This window comes from Vanessa tameamea, chromosome 28 (assembly GCF_037043105.1).
Source record: "Vanessa tameamea isolate UH-Manoa-2023 chromosome 28, ilVanTame1 primary haplotype, whole genome shotgun sequence".
NCBI lineage: Eukaryota > Metazoa > Arthropoda > Insecta > Lepidoptera > Nymphalidae > Vanessa > Vanessa tameamea.
The window spans coordinates 528,768-550,981 of record NC_087336.1 but is presented as its reverse complement, the minus strand read 5'-3'; the positions used below and the strand labels follow the sequence as shown (position 1 = coordinate 550,981).

The following is a 22,214-nucleotide window of genomic DNA, read 5'->3' as shown; positions in this document are numbered from 1 at the left end:
ATAATATTTACTTGCTTATATGTAATGGTATTAGGGTCGGTACAGGATGATTAGATGCCCCTATGATAAATTTACAACCATATTCACAAACCTTTGTGGCAGAAGAGTTGATTGAACAAAAACATCATAAAACAATATATTTTTATCATACCGGGACATAATTATTCCTAATCATTCATCAATTCATATATAAATTATATATTATTATCCTAACAACATTTGACATCGAATTGTCGTGATTTAATTGGTCGAGAGAGCTTGAATAATCTATGATATTCATCATGGATTCGTAAAAATATGGTATTTTGAATGTCGACATAGCTGTTATCAGAACTTTGAAAGTAAAATTCCTATGAATATAAGTAGTTTAGTGGTAGGTATAGTATTGAATTATAAAAATTCTACATTAATTAAGGACTATTTGTGCACAATATATTACCAAATCGCATGAATACGTAAATCTAAGGTTTGTTTATCTTTATTCCTTCTTCGATTGCAATAGTGCACGTTTTCGAAGCATAAATATAAGCTTCAATATTTGATTTTAATAAAAAACGTTGTTATTTTGCAATGTTTTATTTATTGTAACATTGTATGATAAGATATAAAATTTAAGAGTACAAATACCAGTACACCCAAGAAAGAAAAAATAATAATTTAAGTTGATTCAAATAAGAGGTAGACATTATTTTTTTTCTCAATACAATATTTTTATGCGTAACAGGAATTAAATAAAACGATCAGGAAGTTTTTAAATAAAAGACGATTGGTTTAATGAACTGTTTTTTTTTTCACTGAGACAAATAGTGACCTTTAAGCGGTCAACTCACAAAGCTGAGTCTCATTGGGGTTGAATTGGATCAAGTTTAGTCGGCCTCAGTCCGAGACTGCTTAACAAAGACTCGATTTCAGACAAGTTTGTTGCGTTTTTCGTCAACGTTTTCCCTAGTAATATTAGCACAACAGGTGTATAATGCACCTCCAGTCCTGTCATATGCAGTCCAGTGAAAGTTGCTAGTAGTTCTCGAGATATAAAACAATCTGAGTTACCAGGAAAAAAAAAAGAAACAAATACTTAACTCGTAATTAGTATGATGTTATTAACTAAACTTAAAAAATGAGAACAGGTGAATTGAAAAACCATAATAGAAAATATCCATTTATTTATACCTAATATTTACATCAATTGATTTAAGACTATTTTAAGTTTATACGTTCGATACCAGGGTCCACTTCCCACCACACCTGAAAAAGGGGTATTTTATAAAGACATGAACAATAAAACTGTGGGCAACTTTAAAAAACTTTATCTTATAGACTAATTTTGTTAAAATATTTTCACAACGCTTATGGCTTGATACAAATTAATATACTACTAGGCTTTGGGTAGGTACCACCCACTCATTCCATATTCTACTAGAAAAGCCAGTATATCTATTGGTGACAACTTACCATAAAGTGGCCTTTCATTTGACAGTCTGCCTACCATTTTTTAAATAAAATTATCATACCTGCATGCAGCCACGAAACGTCCATCGTACGCCCTCTGTAATGGATGTCGTGAAGGCTGTGCGGCAGCAAGGGCACGGGCTCCACAACGCCCGCACTGCCGCCAGCGCGCTGCACGTCTTCCCCCACCCAAATACATGTACCTAACAACCATGACATTCGTGCTTAAGATGTTATGTAAATAAATAGTATTTTTATATTTTTTCATTACAATTTTTATAGAGATTTGTAAGAAATTCACGCGCGCCAACAAATTTAACTCGCATTTTATCTACATGTAATATTATACCTTATTGAATCCATATCTAAAGATGGCGTTATATCGGATTGTGCGAACGGCGGAGGCTCCGGCACGTAGCGTAGTGATTTTGGCTCAACACCATATTCAAACTGTAATAAAAAAAAAAATCGTTTCATCATTCAAAAAATATCGTAATTTTATATATTTACGGTAATTAGCTTTTACAGCCAACACTATTATACTGAACATTATTTATAATCATGACGTTTTATGTCAAAGTCAAAGTTATGACGATTCTTATTTGTCGTTTTATTTTATGAATTACATACCTAAATTATTATTGTTTGTATGTTTTATTCCATTTATTGGCTAGTATTTTTATACGGGACTTCCAGTAGCCTCTCCAATATTTTTTTGTGCAGAGTACTCATTATCTTGAGCAAAATATATTGTACGGTTTCATGTTAATTTGTTGTTTTGCTTACTTTGCGCGATAGCTTTTCGAGGCGATGCTTCGTGACATTTTTAACGAGTGCAATTAAATACACTGAACCGAACAGACGTCGTCGGTTTGAGTTGTCAAACTTGTTCTGTAACTTCAATAATTAAAGTACTTCATAGAAGTATTTTAGTAAGCAAAACATTAATGTGTATGTACTTGTAACCGTATAAACATATTATATATGTAAAAGCCCTTCCCATGAATTGATTCATTTAATTTTACTGTTGTATTACTCAGTTTCTATTCAGCCTCATCATCTTCATTAAACTATTCAAATTTTAAATTAATTGTTCTCTGATGTGTCATCTCTTTTATTTGTGACAAAGGCAGAAGATTTTGCACCCAACTTATAAAGATTGGCAGATAAGAAATAAAAGTAAAATCCAAACTTCCTGTTATGCTTTGTTTGTAAACAGGACACAAAATATCGCTAATGAACGGTTAAAATATTTTATGGTATAAATGTCTGGGTGGGGGTGATGACTTATCATCAGAGGGCACATCGATGAAACTGGCTTAATAATGGAGATAACAGAACAACTTCTATACCATTCAATGTACCATTTTAATTATCTATATATAAGGATTTTGTTTATCTGTTTGGTGGGTACATATTAATAGAAAATAGATTTATAAACTACAACATATTATTATCAATTAACACTTCCGGCCCAACATATACGGCTAGTTCGGGTAAAAACTTTTGTTCTACAATTTAATTACTAATTTCATAATCAAATAAATAGTTGATTCATATTTCTTTATACTTGGAACATTTTATTATATATTATTCTATTAATTAGTGCATATTATTATTTATATTTTCTCAAATTATGTCGATTAATTAATGCTATAATAATTTTGTTTTATTATGTATAATGTAAGGATTAAGCTACTAGAATCTTATTTTACTGATCTGGCTAGGTATAATCTCTGCTGCTTATCAACTTGCGGTGTAATATATTAATCTTTAATATTTAATATTACATAATCCGGTATTATTAAATAATATTTGTCCGTAAATAATCATTAGAATAATTAAGATAAACAATGTTTAATATTATCTTTTAGTTTGTGAATTTAGTATTAACTTAAGATGTTTTAGTATAAATATCGCCAGTTGAAATATATCGGGCATTTGTATTGTAACCGTTCTAACGAGCATTACAAGTGTTTCTTTATATAACGTTTCGTCATTTTCGCGGCCATCCTGATTACCCACCTTCTATAATATCTAAATCATAATTATAAATAGTCAAAGCCATCAGATATCAACTTTTGACGACCTCCGTGGTCGAGTAGTGTGTACACCGGTTTTCATGGGTACGCTACTCTGAGGTCCCGGGTTCGATTTCCGGCCGAGTCGATGTAGAAAAAATTCATTAATTTTCTATCTTGTCTTGGGTCTGGGTGGTTTGTGGTACCGTCGTTACTTCTGATTTTCCATAACACAAGTGCTTTAGCTACTTACATTGGGATCAGAGTAATGTATGTGATGTTGTCCAATATTTATATATTTATATCAACTAATACTTACGAACAGAGGCCAGGCACGTCCGTGCGGCGCCGCCACACAGCAGCGCGGCAGTGCGTCCCACACACGCGCCGGTGCCTGTGCGCACAGCAACGCACACTCCTCTAACAACAACATTTTATATTCATTACTTAATGGTCTTTGTGCTGCCGATATATAAACAGTCAGTATGATTTACTAAGGTTATGTCTTAGTTCTCGTGGTTTGCACAAATATAATTAAAGGAATATATGGTATGGGTTAACATAAATTAGCCAATGAATCTTATTATTCATTTAAATAAAACTTAGAATAAAATGCCTGGCTCGGGTTCCATCACAGGACTCATTGAAGGCTAATTATGAATAACAGCAATGTAAATCTGCTTATTTGAAAAGAGCAACTATGCGAGTTTCTTTCTATTTCTTCTCACTTGAGGCTGCTTTCCGAAATCGTGGTAGTGTTTTTAATATCGAAAAACGCTTCATTGTGAAGTTTACTTGAATAAAAAACATTTCATTTGATTTGGATTGAATTCTAAACAAAATTATTTCTAATTTAATTGCAGTCATGATTTAGGTTGGCATCCTTGTCAATTGCATGGTTACTGGAACTATTGTTACAAAAAGTTAAAGTTGCCATCAGTAGACATATAGTGGCCTAAATCCTAGATTGTATTATTATTATTTATTTATAGAAAAACAATCTACCAACTAATTAAGTAAGTGGAAATAAAAAATTATAAACTTCAGTATGAAAACTGTATTAAATTAAAGCCAATACAAAAATACTACGATATGGCACCGATATGGTACTATGGAGAAAATTGAACTCGAAAAAATTCATATATCTATTTTTTTTCTAATCTCAACACTATAGCTCTGTTATCGGAATAGTGGAAGAGAGTAGCTTCTGAGTTTCTTGCCGGTTCATCTCGGTAGAATCTACCTCTGAAACCTTTACATTTAATCCAACACCTTAACGTGACGATTCAAAAGTGCTTTTATAAGCATACTTGAATAAAGAATATTTTGATTTTACTTAATATAAAAAAATGATGCTGAGAAATAGTACGATGTTAAAATTCCAAGTAGAGATCAGCATGCGGTTCTCACCCAATAAGTCCGGCTTGTGGGGCATGGAGAGCCGGGACAGCGCCCGGCCCAGCGCGTCCCCCCCGCGGCCGCACGCGCGCGCCAGCACCACCAGCCGCCGCAGGGCGCCCGCCGAGCCCGCCGCGCACCACAGCTCGTAGCTGCACAGGTGGCACAACTTAGGAATAATGCCAACCCGCGAGCCTATACCCTAATTTACTATTTTTCTAGCTTCCAATGGATGAGTATTTTACCATCTAATCTCAATGAAACTCGTCCTCTAATGAACACTTGAGTCCATGGTGTACTTACCCGTGTTGATGCTGCATCTGATGCAAGTTGGAAGGCTGCATCGCCGCCAGCGCCGTGAGCGCCGTGTGCAGGGCTCGCTGCAACGGTCGTCTAAGAGCTTGCAGCGGCTGCAACGCTTGCAGCGTCCCCTCGCTCGTCAGATCCATTTTAGCCTCCAATGCTAGGAGATTCTGAAATTGCAAATCAATCAACCGTAAGGTTTCTTATCAGGTGAAGATCGTGCGTGCGTGCGTGCGTGCGTGCGTGCGTGCGCGCGAGAGACCTTGTCGAGGTCGGGCGGCGCGTGGTCGTCCAGCAGCGCGGCGAGCGCGGCCAGCGCGTCGGGCTTGTCGTCGCGCAGCGCGCCGGCGCACGCCGCCCACGCCGCGCCGCACAGCTGCTGCGCCGACAGCGCCGCCGCGCTGCTCTGCCAGGCGCCCGACAGGCTGCGGGCGATTTGATGATATTGTTGAGTATAAATTATGTAATCCAATTGATCAAAAGAAATAAAAGAAGCCACTGTTAATTTACCTGCACAGGGAAATTCTTAGCTTAAGCCAGCTGTGATAGTAATACTGTTGGAACGACTGCGCTTGTCTTTGGAAATTCTCCGTTAATCTGTAAAAAAAATGTTCTATTAAAATAAAATAAGTAGATAAAAGTTACCTCAGCTAAAAGTCAGTTACTCTTTCCTACCAATTAAATCACATAAATATTATGTAATATTGTTGATATAATAAAAAAGTAAAAGTAAAAACTGTAATGTACCCACAAAAGCTTGCATGAGCTTCCTCTCCTTATGGATAAGGTTTGGAGGTTATTCAACCATAGTGTGCAAATGATTTGAAAATTACCTGACAATGATTTTCTTCACGGCTTGCCTATAAATACTCGACACAAAACACGAATATCAGTGAAGCTTGTCCGACATTTCATTTTCCAATAAAATTAATCATATCGGACAATTGCTTTTAATAAATATAAAAAAGTGGCATTATAACATGCCGCCATTATACAGACTAATAGAGATATACTTTTATAGTGACGTGAAGTTAATTTTAGTTAATTTACAAAGGCTTCTTGCCCCATGTCGGGCGCCAATTTTTTATTATACGTACCTCTCGTATACAGCTTCAACGATATTCGATTTGAGGGTCATCAGTACGTCGAGGCAGTCGTACCCAGACACCATGGAGTACTCGAGCAGTGACGTTACGTGCTGTACTGACAGCGGAGTCGCTGCGATAGACAAAATAAAAATAAAAATAGGAATATTAGTGACACAGCTACTATTCTTTAAAAAACCAGCCGTGCAACGGGCGGGGTACTCACGCACGTCGGGCGCGGGCTGCAGCAGCTTGTACACGTGCAGCTGCGAGCGCGAGTCCAGCGCCACCGCCACGCTGCCCAGCGCCGACAGCTCCGCGCACCACACCGTGGCCGAGCCGCCGCTCTGCTGGGCGCCAGCGATGGCGAGCTCTTATTAGGGTCTCGCTGGACATGCGTTACATTACCGACGAAGCGGCCGAATGGCAGCTAGTATTATTATAAAACGGGAAACTGGGTTCATTCATTTGTTTGTTACGCTTGTGACGTAGAAGTTATTAACTACTCAGACGACCATCATATAATTGCATATACATTGTCAGGTGATACAAAAGGACGTAGGTAACCTAACACCTGCAATCTCTCCCCTCCCCTCTCTCTCAGCCGCGAGCGGAATCTAACAAAATTTTAATATAAAATGATTTAAGTCAATAAAAATAAAAGCATTTAACCAGATGAGTTTCTGTCTTCGACTTCCAGGTTGGAGGCCCACTCACCGGCGCTAGTCCGGGCCCGTACTTGGTCTTCTTGGGAGGCGTCCCCGCGCCGGCCGCCGTTTCCGGTGCTGAAGTGCCATTTGACACGATTGGACGGGAAACCAGCTAAATAAAAGACGATACGACTTTTGTATATATAATGAAATGTTAGAAAATATTTACAAATGAAGAAATAATAATAATAAAAACTTTAGTAAACTTAACCAAACATTTTTTTTAAGTGTAGCCAGCGTCACTCACAAAAATACTCGCATCATATGTACATGAACCCTGAAGTAATTACACCCTTTTTGGCAATTATGTAAAATTATGCAAATGTCAAGAAAATATTATTTGTGTGAGACCCCTACAGCGATAGTATTTCGAGTAGCTTTTTATAAGCACTTCCTCATTTTACACAATTCAATTGAATGTATCACCTGTTTAGATTTTAGAAGGATCAGCGAGATAATCAAAAACATATCATTTTCATAAAATAGTTGTCGGTAGTTGTTGTGTCTGCTTGGCGTAATAGGTGTACATTTAATATTTCTGTTTTTACAGACATTGTGCCCGATCATAATATATTGTAACTACATATACGTAACATTCTTCTAAGGAAATGGTGAAACAACAAAGTTAAAAGTACTTGTTAACATAGCATGTAATTCATATATACTCAAAATAGAAAAGGACTTAGAAATTGTCCTTGTGGAACACCCATTCTAAAAAGACTTAATTACTGGATTCTTCTTGGATTTGCTTCTTAGATCTTCTTAGATGCTTTAAGCTTTTAAACAATCAACTTTAATAAAAGCTTTTAGTATTATTGTATCGTATATGCTAACGTGCATATGTGTGTGCGTGTGCGCGTGTGCGCGTGTGTGCGTGCGTGCGTGCGTGCGTACATAGTGGTGCGTGTCTCGCGGCAGCAGGTGCAGCGCGCGCGGGGTGGCGAGCACGGCGTGCGCGGCGGGCGGCAGGCGCGCGGCGCACACGTGCGTGGCGCTCTCCCCGCCCTCCAGCGGCCACGCCGCCGCCTGCTGCCACGACTGCGGAACGAACGCGCTCGTTACTATGACAGGTGGGAACTCCACATCAACACATTTTGCTAAATGTTTTCAAATGTACAAGTCACGAAATTCTCATTCGACCCTCGCGTTGAAAGTAGTTTTAGGGGCAAACACTACCTACTTGTCGGTGTGCAATATTGTCGTACGCCCCACATACTAAGACCATATGTATCAGGATAAGCGAATCCTTGTTTTGAAGTTTTGAATTTTGTTCGAATTACTGTTTAGTACTAATTATAATTTTGTTTTCTAACAATGGGTAGGTTACACATTTTGTTTTTTTTTTTTGCTTTCATAACTAAATTATTTGTTGTGAATCAATCGTGTATATATATACCTTCTACATAGGACGGAAGATCATTTATATATACTAGAAATATAAAAGGACCTAAAATGGATCCTCGGGGAACACCCATTTTAACTTACAACTTTTTTATCTATTAGTTTAACTACAGGCACAACATCTTAGTTGCCAATTTTGGTCGCGCATCGGTGCTGTAAGGAATGGTTAACATTTCAGCACCAATGTCAATGGGGGTCAATACCATTTACCATCGGTCGGACTATTTTGACTTATTTTATGTAAAAAATGGCACTGAAATATACTGTGGCCCTTTTAACACCAGTCACAGATTTATAACACTACTTTTTAAGATACTACAATATTTTATATACTTACTACAGTATTAAAACAATCCAAAGTTTTAGGTCCACCACCAGGCGTCGTGCTTCCTTGTACTGGGCCTTAACAGATAAAACAGCCATTGTTATTATACTTTGTTTACGTCTATTCTAATATTGTAGAGTAAATTGAACCATTGAACCAAATTTGATGACATTTGGTGTAAAACAAGTTAAAACTCTGACGGAGGACATATGTCACTTTTTTATGCTTAACACCCGATGACCAAAACCTATATGTAACGTCAAACGTGACTGATGTAATGGAAAATATCAATTCTAACTTCAATCAGCTCTACCGAGCGGGAAGCTCTCTTTATTGGCAATTAATAGAGCCGATGTATTTGGTTAAGAAGTTAATTGTTTGCACATACCTTTCGATAGTAACTTGTGTACTGGATAAGATCGCTCCGTGAGTTTCCATAGAGTTAAATTGTTCCCAGCGATGAGGAGGGCGTCCGTGTCGTCCCGGAGCCACCAACACAATGACACTGGAATCGAATAATAGCAGACTTTATTATTGAGCTCATCTCGACCGCAGACTGCGGCTTCAAAGTCGGGACAATGCTACTAAATGACCTTATTCTTAATTTGTGGATACTGGCCCGTCTTCATGCAGGATCTATTTTGGAGATCACTAGAACACTGCTTGGGTGCTTGTTTTGCTTAAGACGGCATTGTGCATTTATAATTAATGCCTTTTGTCTAAGTCCGCAAGGCTTAGTACAGACGATTTTACAATTAACAGTCTGGCCAAATACTATCCGCCAAAGAAAACCAGCATCCCAAGAAGACAAATAGCACCCCCTCAAATTTAAATTGTGATGCTGCCTGGTACACATACTTTCGACTCGCATGACTCACCGGGCGAGATGTCGTCGTCCAGCAGGTAGACGGTCGGCAGCGGCTGCAGCTGCACGGCCAGCGGGGAGGCGCGCGAGGTGTTGGAGCGCAGCACGGAGCACACCGCGCAGCGCACGCCGCGCTTGGAGCCGCGCCGCCACGCCGCCGCCACCAGCAGGTTTCCGTCTGAAGCATTAGAGTTACGTGTCATTTCAAATAAAGAGAAATTAATATATTTGTAACATAAGATATAATAAAGTAATTATAATCTTATCATTTAAATAGTTTCCCAAATGTTATAACATAAGATATACTATATATAAAAATGAAAACATTATAAAATTAATAATAAAACTGAAAGTTAAATAATTTAAATAAGCTTGTTTTAGCTATACCATTTGCATAGCTCAGCAATAAAAAAAGCCCTAAAATTGTGACTTGAGGGACACCTAATATTTTTATAATTTAAATTTAAAACATTTTATGTGTAATTTTTATGTTTGTTGCAATAAAACAATACCCACTTTTATGCGCGATGGAAGCAGCACAGATGTGGTCTCGCGGCGAACGAAGGCAGTCGCTGGCGACTTGTGCACGTGTCCCCTCTCCTGCTTGCAGCGCACCCACCAGTCCTGTGCTTGATATGACACACGCACCGCGACACGCGACACCACTGCCGATAGAGATAATGACTGATGTTTAAGACCATCCACTTTTAGCGTTCATGATATATTAATAATAATTTCCTGCATATATTGAATTTTATCATGAAAATATTTTGAGTAACAGAAAACTATGCATTGCATTGTTGATGGCGCCTTGGGAATGTGCTGTACATTGGTTTATATTTCTTACAACAACAATGTTTATGGTTGGTGGTAACAACTCATTATCAGGTACATTTGGGTATTTTCTTACCTATTACAAAAAAAAAGCTACCAGCACCATGCTTACATAGATAAATAAAATCAATTAAAAGATACGAAATTGTAATAATTGCTATATTACTTTTAGTATAAAAATATTATTTATTAAAACAATGTATTACCCGAAGCCTTTCAAAGTTGGCGTTGACCTCAGGATTTGTATTCTTTCACTAACCGGAGCATCCGGTTTCTTTTCTAATGCTAGAACTCTTCGACCATTGTGGAAAAATGTTGCCTTAATTATGTGTTCGCCTGAAACAATATTTGATTAATATAATATTAATTACTTGGTACGTCTTTGGGCAAACAGATCTGGGTAGGTACTGTCCATTCATCAACTACTGTTGTTCTAGGTTAAGGATTAACAAGGAAATTACTACTACGATACTTGGCTTTAAAATTTAATTGAATTTGTTATCTTAACATACCGATCAATCTCATTTGTGTCTTCTCCATCCTACGTGACATTGGCGAAATAATCAGTGCCCTGTCGGCACAAGTAAAAGCCATTAAACTAAGAATTTATTGTGAATCAATCAACTACACTATTTAGATTTAAAGGGCGAGTGACCTTATATAACTACAGATACAAGGCCATTATAACTGGCCCTAACAGTTATTGTACAATACAATCTGTTTATTTTACTCTCAAATGTTATAATAAATTTAACTGAATTTAAAATCTAATTGATGAATCTAATATCTAAAATTCAAAATCTTGTTTAGTAGACTTTTACATGCATTTTTAAATAAGATAATGTTGGAATGACAATGATCAGAATTTAGATTTTTTTTTATATAATAGATAGGAGGACTAGCAAATGGGCCATGTGATTTGGTTAATGAAGTTGTAAGAAATATTAACCATTCCTTACATCACCAATGCACCAACCTTGGGAACTAAGATTTTATGTCCCTTGCCTGTATACCGGCTTACTCACACTCTTCAAATCGGAACACAACAATAATGAGTACTGCTGTTTGGCAGTAGAATATCTGAAGAATGGATGGTACCTACCCAGACGGGCTTGCACAAAGCCCTACCACCAAGAAAAGAAACTAAATTATAGTAATATGGTTTTAGGTTTACATATAATAAAAGCTAGACTAATGAAGGCATTGATCTTACAGCTGTGATAGTGTTACACTTACCTGGGAAGGTAGCAGTGTACAAACATGTCCATTCATTAAGGAGAAAGTCTTTCTGGCCGTACACAGACACCTCTCCCACTGTAGTGGCTACTAACAGCTGCTTTCCCTCACCATCCCATTCTAATGCTGATATCTAGAAAGAGTACATTATTATCTACAATCAAACTGGTAATATAAAATAGTACATGTATAGTTTATCTATTTGTCAACTAATATTTGAAAATAAATTAGAAATTTACTCATAAATTGTACACATAAACCAAATAGATAGAAATTTTAATTTTTATGAAAAATTGCTGGCAGCTTGATTTTGTTTTTTTAATTAATTGAGCATAGTACAATAAACTCGAAGCCTTCTCCTTAATAGAGAGTTTCGAGAAGTTTTGGAGTGGCATATTTATTTCTACTAGGTTACTTGTTGTAAAATTAAAATGTTACTCACAGGATGTACAGTGCTAGTAACTTTATGGCTATCCCACGGTGTGTCAAGATCACAAACATAGACGTGACCACCCCAAGTGTCCCCATCACAGTCGGACAGCTCCGTCAACGATGTGAAAGCAATGATATTGCAAGTAGATATAGTACAAATAGGCCTAATTATTTCTGGATCTGATGTGCTGAAAAAGGAGGAATAGCGTACAATTTATTATATTTAATTTCATACAATACAATTAACTGTTTTGTTCAAAACTTGAACTTCACGAGATCTGAGTTCGATAAGTAATTGCGAAATTTAAAATAAATAGTTACATGTCGAAGTGGGGCGGTTCACATTTTAAAGGTTTACGTCTCATAGAGTAAATAAGCTCCATTTTATAATTAATTAGGATGCTACACCATTTAAAAAATGTATTTTTTTATTCAAAATCTGACTCAAGTAAGCCAAAGCCTAAGCATCAAAAGCGTTTTGATAGTTTATCCTTTACTGTCGGGTATGACAATTCTCAAGACATAAAATTTGACGTAGAGCACAGATTGCATACAAACTTATTATAGTTACCGATTAATGGATTAACAGAACGAAGCTTGATTTAATGCTTAATCAACAAATCAATTAAAATACATTTAACTCTTGTTTATTTATAATTCTCTATTTTGAACAAATATACAATTTGTGATTTGTAAGTTAAATCTGAGAAAATATTCCCTCATTTCAATGTTTTTTTATAAAAGTGTATAGTCAAAAATATGTACTAAACAAATTACAAAATTAAAATTGGTTAAATATATTCAATTTTCGATATAATTTTTTTTATAATTTAAATATATAATTTAAAAATACTTGTTCTTGCAATAATATAACGCAAAAAGTAAAAAAATGTCTATTCTTCAATTCATAGATAATTTTCTTTTTCGTTTTTGTATCTATCTTCAGTCCAAACTTACTTAAATCGGCTGAGTTCACACTAGTGCCTAACATGATTGTTCCGGACAATGACCTTTCATTATTGAGTTCGAGCTGGATATCCGAACGTATCAGTAGCAGGCTGACGAAAATGGCGGATCGTACGGTGGTCCATCGGCATTGCGTCGCTTGAAGTGCTATTTGATTTTAATGCGATTTTTGTGTGAAAATGTGATAATGATGAATTAAAACCTGTTGTGAAGTGTAGTTTCAGTGCGTTTAAATATGTGCCGGACAGAAATGTTTCGATTTGGTGTTGGGAACTGGATTTTTTTGCTGGGTTTTGTATATTTGTTTACGTACACTCAAGGTAAGCGCCTTTCTTATAAATATTATCTCTTACAATCGATCGCTGAGTCTACATAGATTCATAATGATAATCATTCATTTTATTTGTATATTTATCATTTATTGTATAACTTTTTGGTAAAATAAGTTTATTATTCAAACTTTAATAAGACGATATAAATCCTAAATACATTAGATTTTTATGGAGAATTTGTGGTATTTTTAAAGTTTTATGGAAGCGTTGAACGACTAGGACGTTTATTTACGTTCGGGTAACTGTTTATAGGTCTATTTAATTAGGGAAACGCATTAATGTCTGAGTGATGTACGGAGGCGTTTTGCTGGTGTATTTATTGATGTTAGGGCTCCGTTGACGTCTCTTACGTTCCCTTCGAGATGTAACGACGCCGCGAGACGTTAATGCATTTTATAGAGTGCTTTAAGCTAATTAAAAGCTATATTCCTTTAGAGGTTTATAAACAAACACATAAAGAATGTTATATATTTTCTAATTAGGCTATTCTTATTACAATATAACGTGTTTTTATTTAGAGAAGTTCTTTTGTTTCGACTTAAGTTGTTTTAAAAAAAATCTACGTTAATGTTTATTTTAATGTAAACATATTCAGAGTGTCGAACAGCAACAAAATTGAACTGTTAATTATTATAGTTTATTATAGACGTTCACACTTAGGCGTCACTTAATTTAAATAAGATGTTTATTCACTTTAAGTTGCCCCTTTGATAGCGCTCGATTCAAGAGTATTTATAAGTATATTTAAATAACAAATATTTTCAGTGTATTATTAAATCTCAAGATACAACTTTTTTTACCATCAGAAACGTTACAATAAACTGTTACAATAAAGGCGTTGTATTTGGTTTTTTATTTATTTAATATTTGGGAAACAAACAGATATAAAATATAATCTGATTACATAATACAATTTAAATATCACATTATCCAGCGAAGTTTCCACCGATTGATAAAACATAAAATGCACTCAAATATTTTAACACAATAAGAGAAAAAATATTGGACAATATTAAAAGTATATAATTTAGTTAATTTAAGATTGTTACAAATATTATCTTTTAATTTGAAAATTAAAAAAAAAAGTAACAAGTAAATCCCACTCAATGCCCGAAATTTTCCCACTATTCGCTACTGCCTGGGCTACTTTCTGAAGACGAAGGAGGGTTGGATACACATGGGGTACTATCATTCGTAACGTGCAGGTTTCCTTACGATGTTCTTCTGCACACTAAATAGATTTATAAAAAAAAATTAAAGCTCATGAAAAGTCAGGCTTGTATTGCGTATGGGCAAGTAAAGTATTGTTTTTGACGTCTGTAGAGGTGTTGTTTAAGAAGAAACACGAAACTTATCGCAGAATACAAGAGTCAAATATCAACATGTTATATGCTACACTGACTATAGTAATTATGAAATTTACATAAATAAATAAATAAATATTGGACAACATCACATACATAAAAACGGCAAAAAAAAATCATGTCTGTTGTATGGGATCCCCACTTAAATATTTATTTTATTCTGTTTTTAATATTTGATGTTATACCGGCAACAGACATACATCATCTGTAAGATTTCAAGTGTTTAACTATCACGGTTCATGAGATACAGCCTGGTGACAGACGAATAGGCGGACGGGCGGACAGCGGAGTCTTAGTAATAGGGTCCCGTTTTACCCTTTGGGTACGGAACTCTTAAAAGAGATGGTTCTTGGGACAGTCAGATGGAGCGAATTTCCTTTTGCTATATATTGTGTACTAAATAACAGATACCATAAAATAAATCAACGTCCTCAAACATCTGAGAATATATAAATTATTAATTAAATTTTAATTTTAATAGAACGAGACAGAGAGACAGAAAATGAGAGAGAAAGATCAGCTGGAGGCGGCATAACGCTTTTACCTTACGTGATAAATCAACTAGCTAACCGCCCCGACTTCACACGGGTACAATAACAGCTGATACTACAACTTTTAGATATATAACAACAAACATAAAAATATAATTCATATTTTTTTTCAGACACTAAAGTTGTCTTTTTTAACTGTAAAATGTATGTATTGTATGCCGGGTTATTGGTAATTCGACGTATTCCCGTTAGAAGGGTATAGGGGTAACTATTTGCGATAATTTTAACCCCCCATATGCATGATGGAAAAGTGAAACATTTTTGGGTTATCACGTTTTTTAGATTTTTTCAAAATAAGTCAAAAATGCAACAAAGATGAATAAAAATATCGCAAATAATCACCCCCTCTTACCTCCTAAGGGGAATACGTCGAATTACCAATAACCCTGTATATAAACCTTCATCTTAATTCACTGTTTATTGATGAGAGCCGCATTAAAATCTGTTCCGTGGCTTTAATGATCTACAGACGGAGGGAAGCGACCTTGTTTTATACTATGTAGGGATAAATAAAATTGAAATCTAAATTCGATATTTCTTAGGGTAGTGTAAAATTAGGGGGTTACGGTTTGTGTGCTGTGCATGCGGTATGTGTCGTGAAGCTTCAGGTTCATCTAATATATACAGAATGATTAAAAATTGAATAACCAGAAACGATAACAGTTAGATACGTAAAGTTTGCCCAACGATCACCGATCACTTGCTCAATCGAGTTAGTAACATTGCGGGTTATGGCGTGGGCATACCGCCTACGTATCGCGTACTCATCATCCTGTTTTACTTAAATTGCAGGTTTAAACCGTTCGTAATGCTTGCGTAAACACCTTAGATTAGAATTTCTTGGAAGTGTCAAGTGTGGCTCACTGGGAGAGGCTGCGGTAACAATAGGAATACTTAATGTTGCGTCTCATTATATTTACAAAAGTATTATGTAATTTCAATAGATCAGGATGAAAAAATTTATTAAAGCTTGATAATAATTCTCCAACAAATGTATGTCTCAATAACTCGCAATTTAATTCTTCTCGTGACAGATTCATATTTTTGTCTCAAGTGTGACACATATTAAAGTTTAAAAAATTATTAAACGATTAATTAAAATATTAATTTTATATATAATAATGTGCAATAAATACTTTTTTATAATAATTATGTGTAGTAATAATAAATTAAAGAAGATATCCTATGACACGGCACAGTGTTGGGGGCTAAGGTTACTCTAGCAATTATTATGTTCACAGTACCATTGATCACTCGGAAGAATAAGTGATAATCATTGTGTGTACACGAGACGCAAGGATAAGTTAATAACGCCGAGTTTTCGACTCCGCAGAGTCAATAAATCCTTCTTGGGGTAAGGTGTTCGTTTCTATATGAAATTTCCGCAGATATTTTTAATTTTGGCGATCGTTTGTTAGAAAAGTTTGTTGTTTGTCTTGCAACATTATATAGACGATAAAAAAGCGTGCAGCGAATACTTGCTGATTTTCAGGCTGGATATATTATGTATGTATGGGTATCTGACATAACTTTGTATTTCAAATGTTGGAAAAGAGTAACTACTGAGTTTCTTGTCGGTTCTTCCCGATATAAGCTACATTACGTACCGGTGGTAGATTTACTTTTAATATACTTTTGTAAAATGATGGTTCATAAGTGTTTTTATGAGCCCACTTGAATAAAGAATATTTTCTTTTTGATCGACGGTGGAAATATACTACACTAAGTAGTGCTTCTTGGCGGTAGTATATAATATGATGGCTGGTTGGTACCCAGAGGGGCTTGCACAAAGTCCTACCCCAATTACACTAGTTAACTCACCTCAAAACCGAAATACAAGAATACTAAGTAAGTGATGATAGTAGATATGATGAGTGACCCAGACGAGCTTGCACAGAGATCAACCACTGAGTACAGTGGCATCATATTTAAATAAAATAAAAATAAGACGCCATTTCCATAATATTGTCCGCGTTAAAATATAACAAGTACCTAATCACGGATAGAACCGGCATTTCGTAACAAAAGCCTGCTTTGATTTTACACAATTGTTAACAAATTACACGAAATAGATTTAAGATTAAGTTATTAATAGCGTAAATACTTCAAGGGTCGCAAATTCGAGTCCGTTATCTCGTAACGGTATGCGTGCGCTCGTGGGCGTTTCCATTGCAGGTTATTTGAGCGTTTGTTGCCGTAACGTGTTACAATTATGTTGTATCGGATAGATCGTGTAATCATTTATATCCTATTCGAATCGGAGTACGGATGTACACACACATGTGATAACAGCTCTGCTATATTATACACTAGCTGTGCCCGTGACTTCGTGCGCGTTTGAATTTAATAAAAAGCGTGACTTTATTATTATTTTACATATAATTCTAAAATAAAAGTTACTCCTTATTACATCAGCTATCTCCCAGTGAAAGTCCCGTCAAAATCGGTCCAGCCGTTCTAGAGATTAGCCGGAACAAACAGAGAGACAGACACACAAATATTGTAAAAAATGTCATTTAGGTATATGTACCGTGTATACATACATATGCACTTAATAAAACGCGGTTATTTTAATATTACAAACAGACACTCCGATTTTATTATACGTATAGATAACAAACAGCTCTTGATCTGTATATCCTTAGACGAGCGACTCGTCCCGGTTAGTACGTTTGCTATTTATTAATAAAGAAATTGATATTATATTAGTATAATTTATAATCTACAGCACTCAGGGATAATGCATCTATCTACCAGTGAAAAGATAATTAGACTCGGATCATTAGTACGAACAGACAAACTTTATCTACTTCTAATATTGTTATAGTAATAATACAAAATTTCTCTACTAATATGTAGTTAATATTTACTACCAAAGTTCCGACTAATATCTAATGTTAACACTTAACCAATAAATATAATATAATATAATATAATATAAATATTGGACAACATCACATACATTACTCTGATCCCAATGTAAGTAGCTAAAGCACTTGTGTTATGGAAAATCAGAAGTAACGACGGTACCACAAACACCCAGACCCAAGACAACATAGAAAACTAATGAACTTTTTCTACATCGACTCGGCCGGGAATCGAACCCGGGCCCTCGGAGCGGCGTACCCATGAAAACCGGTGTACACACTTCTCGACTACGGAGGTCATAAATAAAAATAAATAAAAGGTTGTATCTTCGCTAATCCATAATGAATATTACAGATTTTTTTAATATTATGATTTTTTTTAATTCGTTTCATCAAGTGTAGAATGTTGGACTGCAACAAAAGTTGGAATCCATGGCATGTACTTCCAGAATTTTCTTTAAATAGATTGGCGAACGAGTTTTGATGTTACAATGGTTTATTTAGCCTAAACACAATAACATAAACATGACAATGCTGATTGTTGTTTGACGGTAAAATATTTGATGATGATGAGGGGGGGGGGGGTAGATTACACAGACGGACTAGCACAAAGCTCTAATATCAAATAAAACGCGGAAGTCTGGACGAAATCGTAAGCGCATGTCGGTGTATATAAATTCGTCTAAAAACAGACAATTGTAAAAATCTTTAGGTCCTCGCAGAGAACATGAAACTGCTACAATCAATTATTAAATATCTGTTTTACGACGAAACGGTAAAAGTATATCGTTTTTAGGGATCCGTGCCCAAAGGTTAAAAAGCTGTCCGCCAGTCTGCCTGTCCCTCTGTCACAAGGCTATCTTATCTTAATCTCATGAACCGTGTTAGTTAGACAGTTGAAATTTTCACAGATGAGGTATTTATGTTGCCGTTATAATAATTAATACTAAAAAACAATATAAAATTAATATTTAAGGGGGCTCCAATACACTAGACATTTTTACGCCGTTTTTATCGATAATGGTACGGAAACCTTCGTGCGCGAGTCCGACTCGCACTTGGCCGGTTTTTTTCTTTTTATTTATGATGCAGAATCCCATCCCACGAGCCATGTCTGTAACATGCCCTCGTGTTGCAAACGGAAACACGAAGACGAGCTAAATCACATGTCAGTGTGTATATTGTAATTGGTGTTTGTGTGCGTTGCAATATAGCTTGTTATATTGCAATATATGGCTTTGGTTGGCGGACGAGCATATGGGCCACCTGATGGTAAGTCGTCACCACCGCCCATAGACAAAGGCGCTGTAAGAAATATTAACCATTCCTTACATAACCTAGGCTCCAATTACTAAAAATTTGACCGTTTGTCGCAATCGAATCGAAATATAATCGTTGCCGTTCAATCGCTTTCCTATTCTACAAACCACTTACCGTTCGGGTAAAGTTGGATCGGAATATAATCGGGATAGTATCGTAACCGATTAAAATAACAAGAATTGGTCCTCGGTTACGATTAAAATGAGGTTAATTTTTGTGAGGAATACTTGCATGGAATCGGGGCCGTCATTATTAAATAAAATGCCCCTTGTATTAAGACAGGCTTTCTGCAATACATTGCTGGTCGTGTGATACAAAAAGCTTATCTTTTGGAGAACTTATAGCTAAAATTACCATCATTCCAGCCTTATTTGCCCACATCGAAAACAACCAACTAGAAATATAAATTCCTATCGCAGAGCTCGTTCAAAGTCCATAAAAAACATGAGTCAAAATTATTAAAATAGATGTCGAAAAAGGTTCTGGGTGTATATGGGTTAACAGCAGCGCGTTCATGACCTACTTTATAGCAAAGTCATGAATAATTAAAGCCTTGTTGAAGATATGACCTTGGGATGTATAACGCTGCTCCATTGTTGGTTGACGGAAATATACATAAAAAAGTTACTGAGTTTTTTTTTAATAATATGGTCAAGAAGATGTCTTGACCGATATCAAAGATTGGTGCCATAAGAAATTTTAACCATTCCATACCTCGGGAATTCGCCACCAGCCAGGTAAGATGTTATATCTCGTGTACCTGTAGTTACACTGGTGCACCCTCCAAACTGAACTACAACGATACTGAAAATTGCTGCTTGACGATAAAATATTTGATGAATTGGTGGTACCTACCCAAAGGGTCTGGTACAAAGATTTACAATCAAGTAAGAAGCTTTTATTTAAATTCAACTGTTAGTATGTTTATGTCAAATCTTGTTTCTGAACTTTATACCAGTTCTGCAAACCGTTTGCGGTTAAATTTTTGCCCATATCCTTGTTGTTGGGGACAATATAAATACTAATACCGGCTGTTGAATTTTACCTTCGGACATCTCGTCAAAATTCTAAGTTCGACACGAACTACCTAGAGGTTCGAAAATCCACAACAGAGCGATTTCTAAGGCATTTTCTGCCTTGCTCTGTGGAACCAGGTTTCGCCGGCGATTTTTCCGAACCAATACGACTTGGGAACCTTAAAAAAAAGAGCCTACACCTTTCCTAAATGAGTGTAGAGTTCAAAAAGTGTAGAGCTCATTTACGCAAAACTCACGATCACGATCGTGATGTGCGACGGACAGACAAAAATTAATAAGCGACATCGACAATACCTAATAAGGAGAATTCAGGAGTGAGATGCGAAGTTATTTGATACTAGTTGTCGCCCGCGGCTTCGCTTACGTTTTGGGATTGGTCGTTTGATGTTAGGCATAATAAAGTCTACGTCCTTCCTTGGAGTTCAATCTTGCTTCTTATAAAATTTTATCAAATTCAATTCTCTGGTTAGACCGCATTCATAATTTTAGTATAGATAATTACTGCAGGTGTAACGACTGTTAATTAGTTCAGAACATTATAGAATGAGGACTTATTAAAAAAAATAAAGGAATAATAAAATAATAATATTGAAAAATAAGGTTTTATATGCATTATTTCGTGGTCATAACTGTTGATCGTTGAGTTTTTCCGTCTGAAGCTAATCCTGGTATAGAACAAAGTCCCGCTTACTTTATGTTTTCATCAGATCTGAACAAACATCTCAACAAATTTCAACTCAAATTTCATGGGATAAGAATTCGTATTCAGTTTACAAAATTTGACTAACACTAACTAACAAACATCAAGTTGAATAAACTTCTAAAACATTTGACGAATTAGTCTCTGTAACGTACATATGTACGCGACCGTATGAACACGAGAATAGAGAAGATCCTAAAAGCTGTTGAATTTCAAAACGTCCAAACGTTTTTGACGTCAATGAATAATAAAAGAAACGAAAACGTCTGTGTATCCCAAAAAAATATTAATGTTCGAATTTCTTCGAGGCTTTGAGCCTTCGCGCCTGTCTGCTTTCATTGCTTCAAATTTTTTTTGACATAACCCCATTTGAAAGTCAGCTTACTAAAGGCATATTCACACTAGATTTTCGTGTCCCGTCGTAACGCATCAAAGGTATTATTAATTTAGTTTGCTTTTTATGAAGACGTGCACAATGTTCTGTCACGATGTGGTCTGACGTTTTATAACGCTGACGCGACACCACGAACCAAGTACCTGTCTTTAAAACATGTTCAAAATTTGCTTTAATATTCAAAGATTCACAAATTGTGAATAATATTAATTCTGGCTGTTTCTTTATCGTATTACAAATAATTACCAAATTAGAAATATAAACCGAAGATAATTACGCCGTTGTTTTATCAGTTGGGGTATTTTATTTTCCGAACTTTTTATGTTTTACGTATAGAATTTTCTCGTATCTTCTCTGACTGTCAATAAGTAATTCTAATACTTCTTTATTTTTTTGTCGGTAAATGCAGAAGAAAATACATCTCTTTTGTTATTAATAAACTACTATTTTAATATTAGTATGTATTAGCATGTCATTTTTAGTCTAGCGTCTGAGACACATTCGGCCTAGTTCATGCACGTGTACCCTTTGAATAAATACGTACCAAATAGTAATGTTTTTCTTAAGTTATTCATAAGTTATTATATATATATATGTATGTTATTGGTTATAGTTCTAATAAAA

The 22,214-nt window shown here is 35.6% G+C and overlaps 2 protein-coding genes across 3 annotated transcripts in view; one reads left to right on the top strand and one right to left on the bottom strand.

The window, feature by feature from the left end:
* Positions 1-1,146: 1,146 nt before the first annotated feature.
* On the bottom strand, positions 1,147-12,533 carry LOC113395342 (mediator of RNA polymerase II transcription subunit 16). 2 transcript variants are annotated; one of them, XM_026632936.2, is made up of 20 exons: positions 12,381-12,533; positions 12,070-12,247; positions 11,628-11,760; positions 10,598-10,727; positions 10,074-10,222; positions 9,571-9,735; positions 9,081-9,197; positions 8,705-8,769; positions 7,861-8,004; positions 6,974-7,078; positions 6,483-6,606; positions 6,269-6,389; positions 5,682-5,768; positions 5,434-5,596; positions 5,172-5,341; positions 4,881-5,020; positions 3,790-3,890; positions 1,799-1,899; positions 1,512-1,652; positions 1,147-1,245 (listed from the first exon to the last, which is right to left on the bottom strand). In XM_026632936.2, the coding sequence occupies exons 1-20, from the start codon at positions 12,440-12,442 to the stop codon at positions 1,209-1,211; spliced, it is 2,433 nt and encodes an 810-aa protein (XP_026488721.2). In that variant the 5' UTR covers positions 12,443-12,533; the 3' UTR covers positions 1,147-1,208. The 2 variants fall into 2 exon arrangements, with proteins under 2 accessions (XP_026488721.2, XP_026488722.2); XM_026632937.2 differs by having other exon boundaries at positions 6,483-6,603.
* Positions 12,534-13,029: 496 nt separating this feature from the next.
* Positions 13,030-22,214, top strand: part of LOC113395370 (neogenin) — a 144,263-nt gene continuing 135,078 nt past the window's right edge. The window contains exon 1 of the mRNA XM_064219580.1: positions 13,030-13,345. Within this exon, the coding sequence (XP_064075650.1) occupies positions 13,261-13,345 (85 nt within the window). The 5' untranslated portion in view covers positions 13,030-13,260. The remainder of the gene's footprint in view (positions 13,346-22,214) is intronic.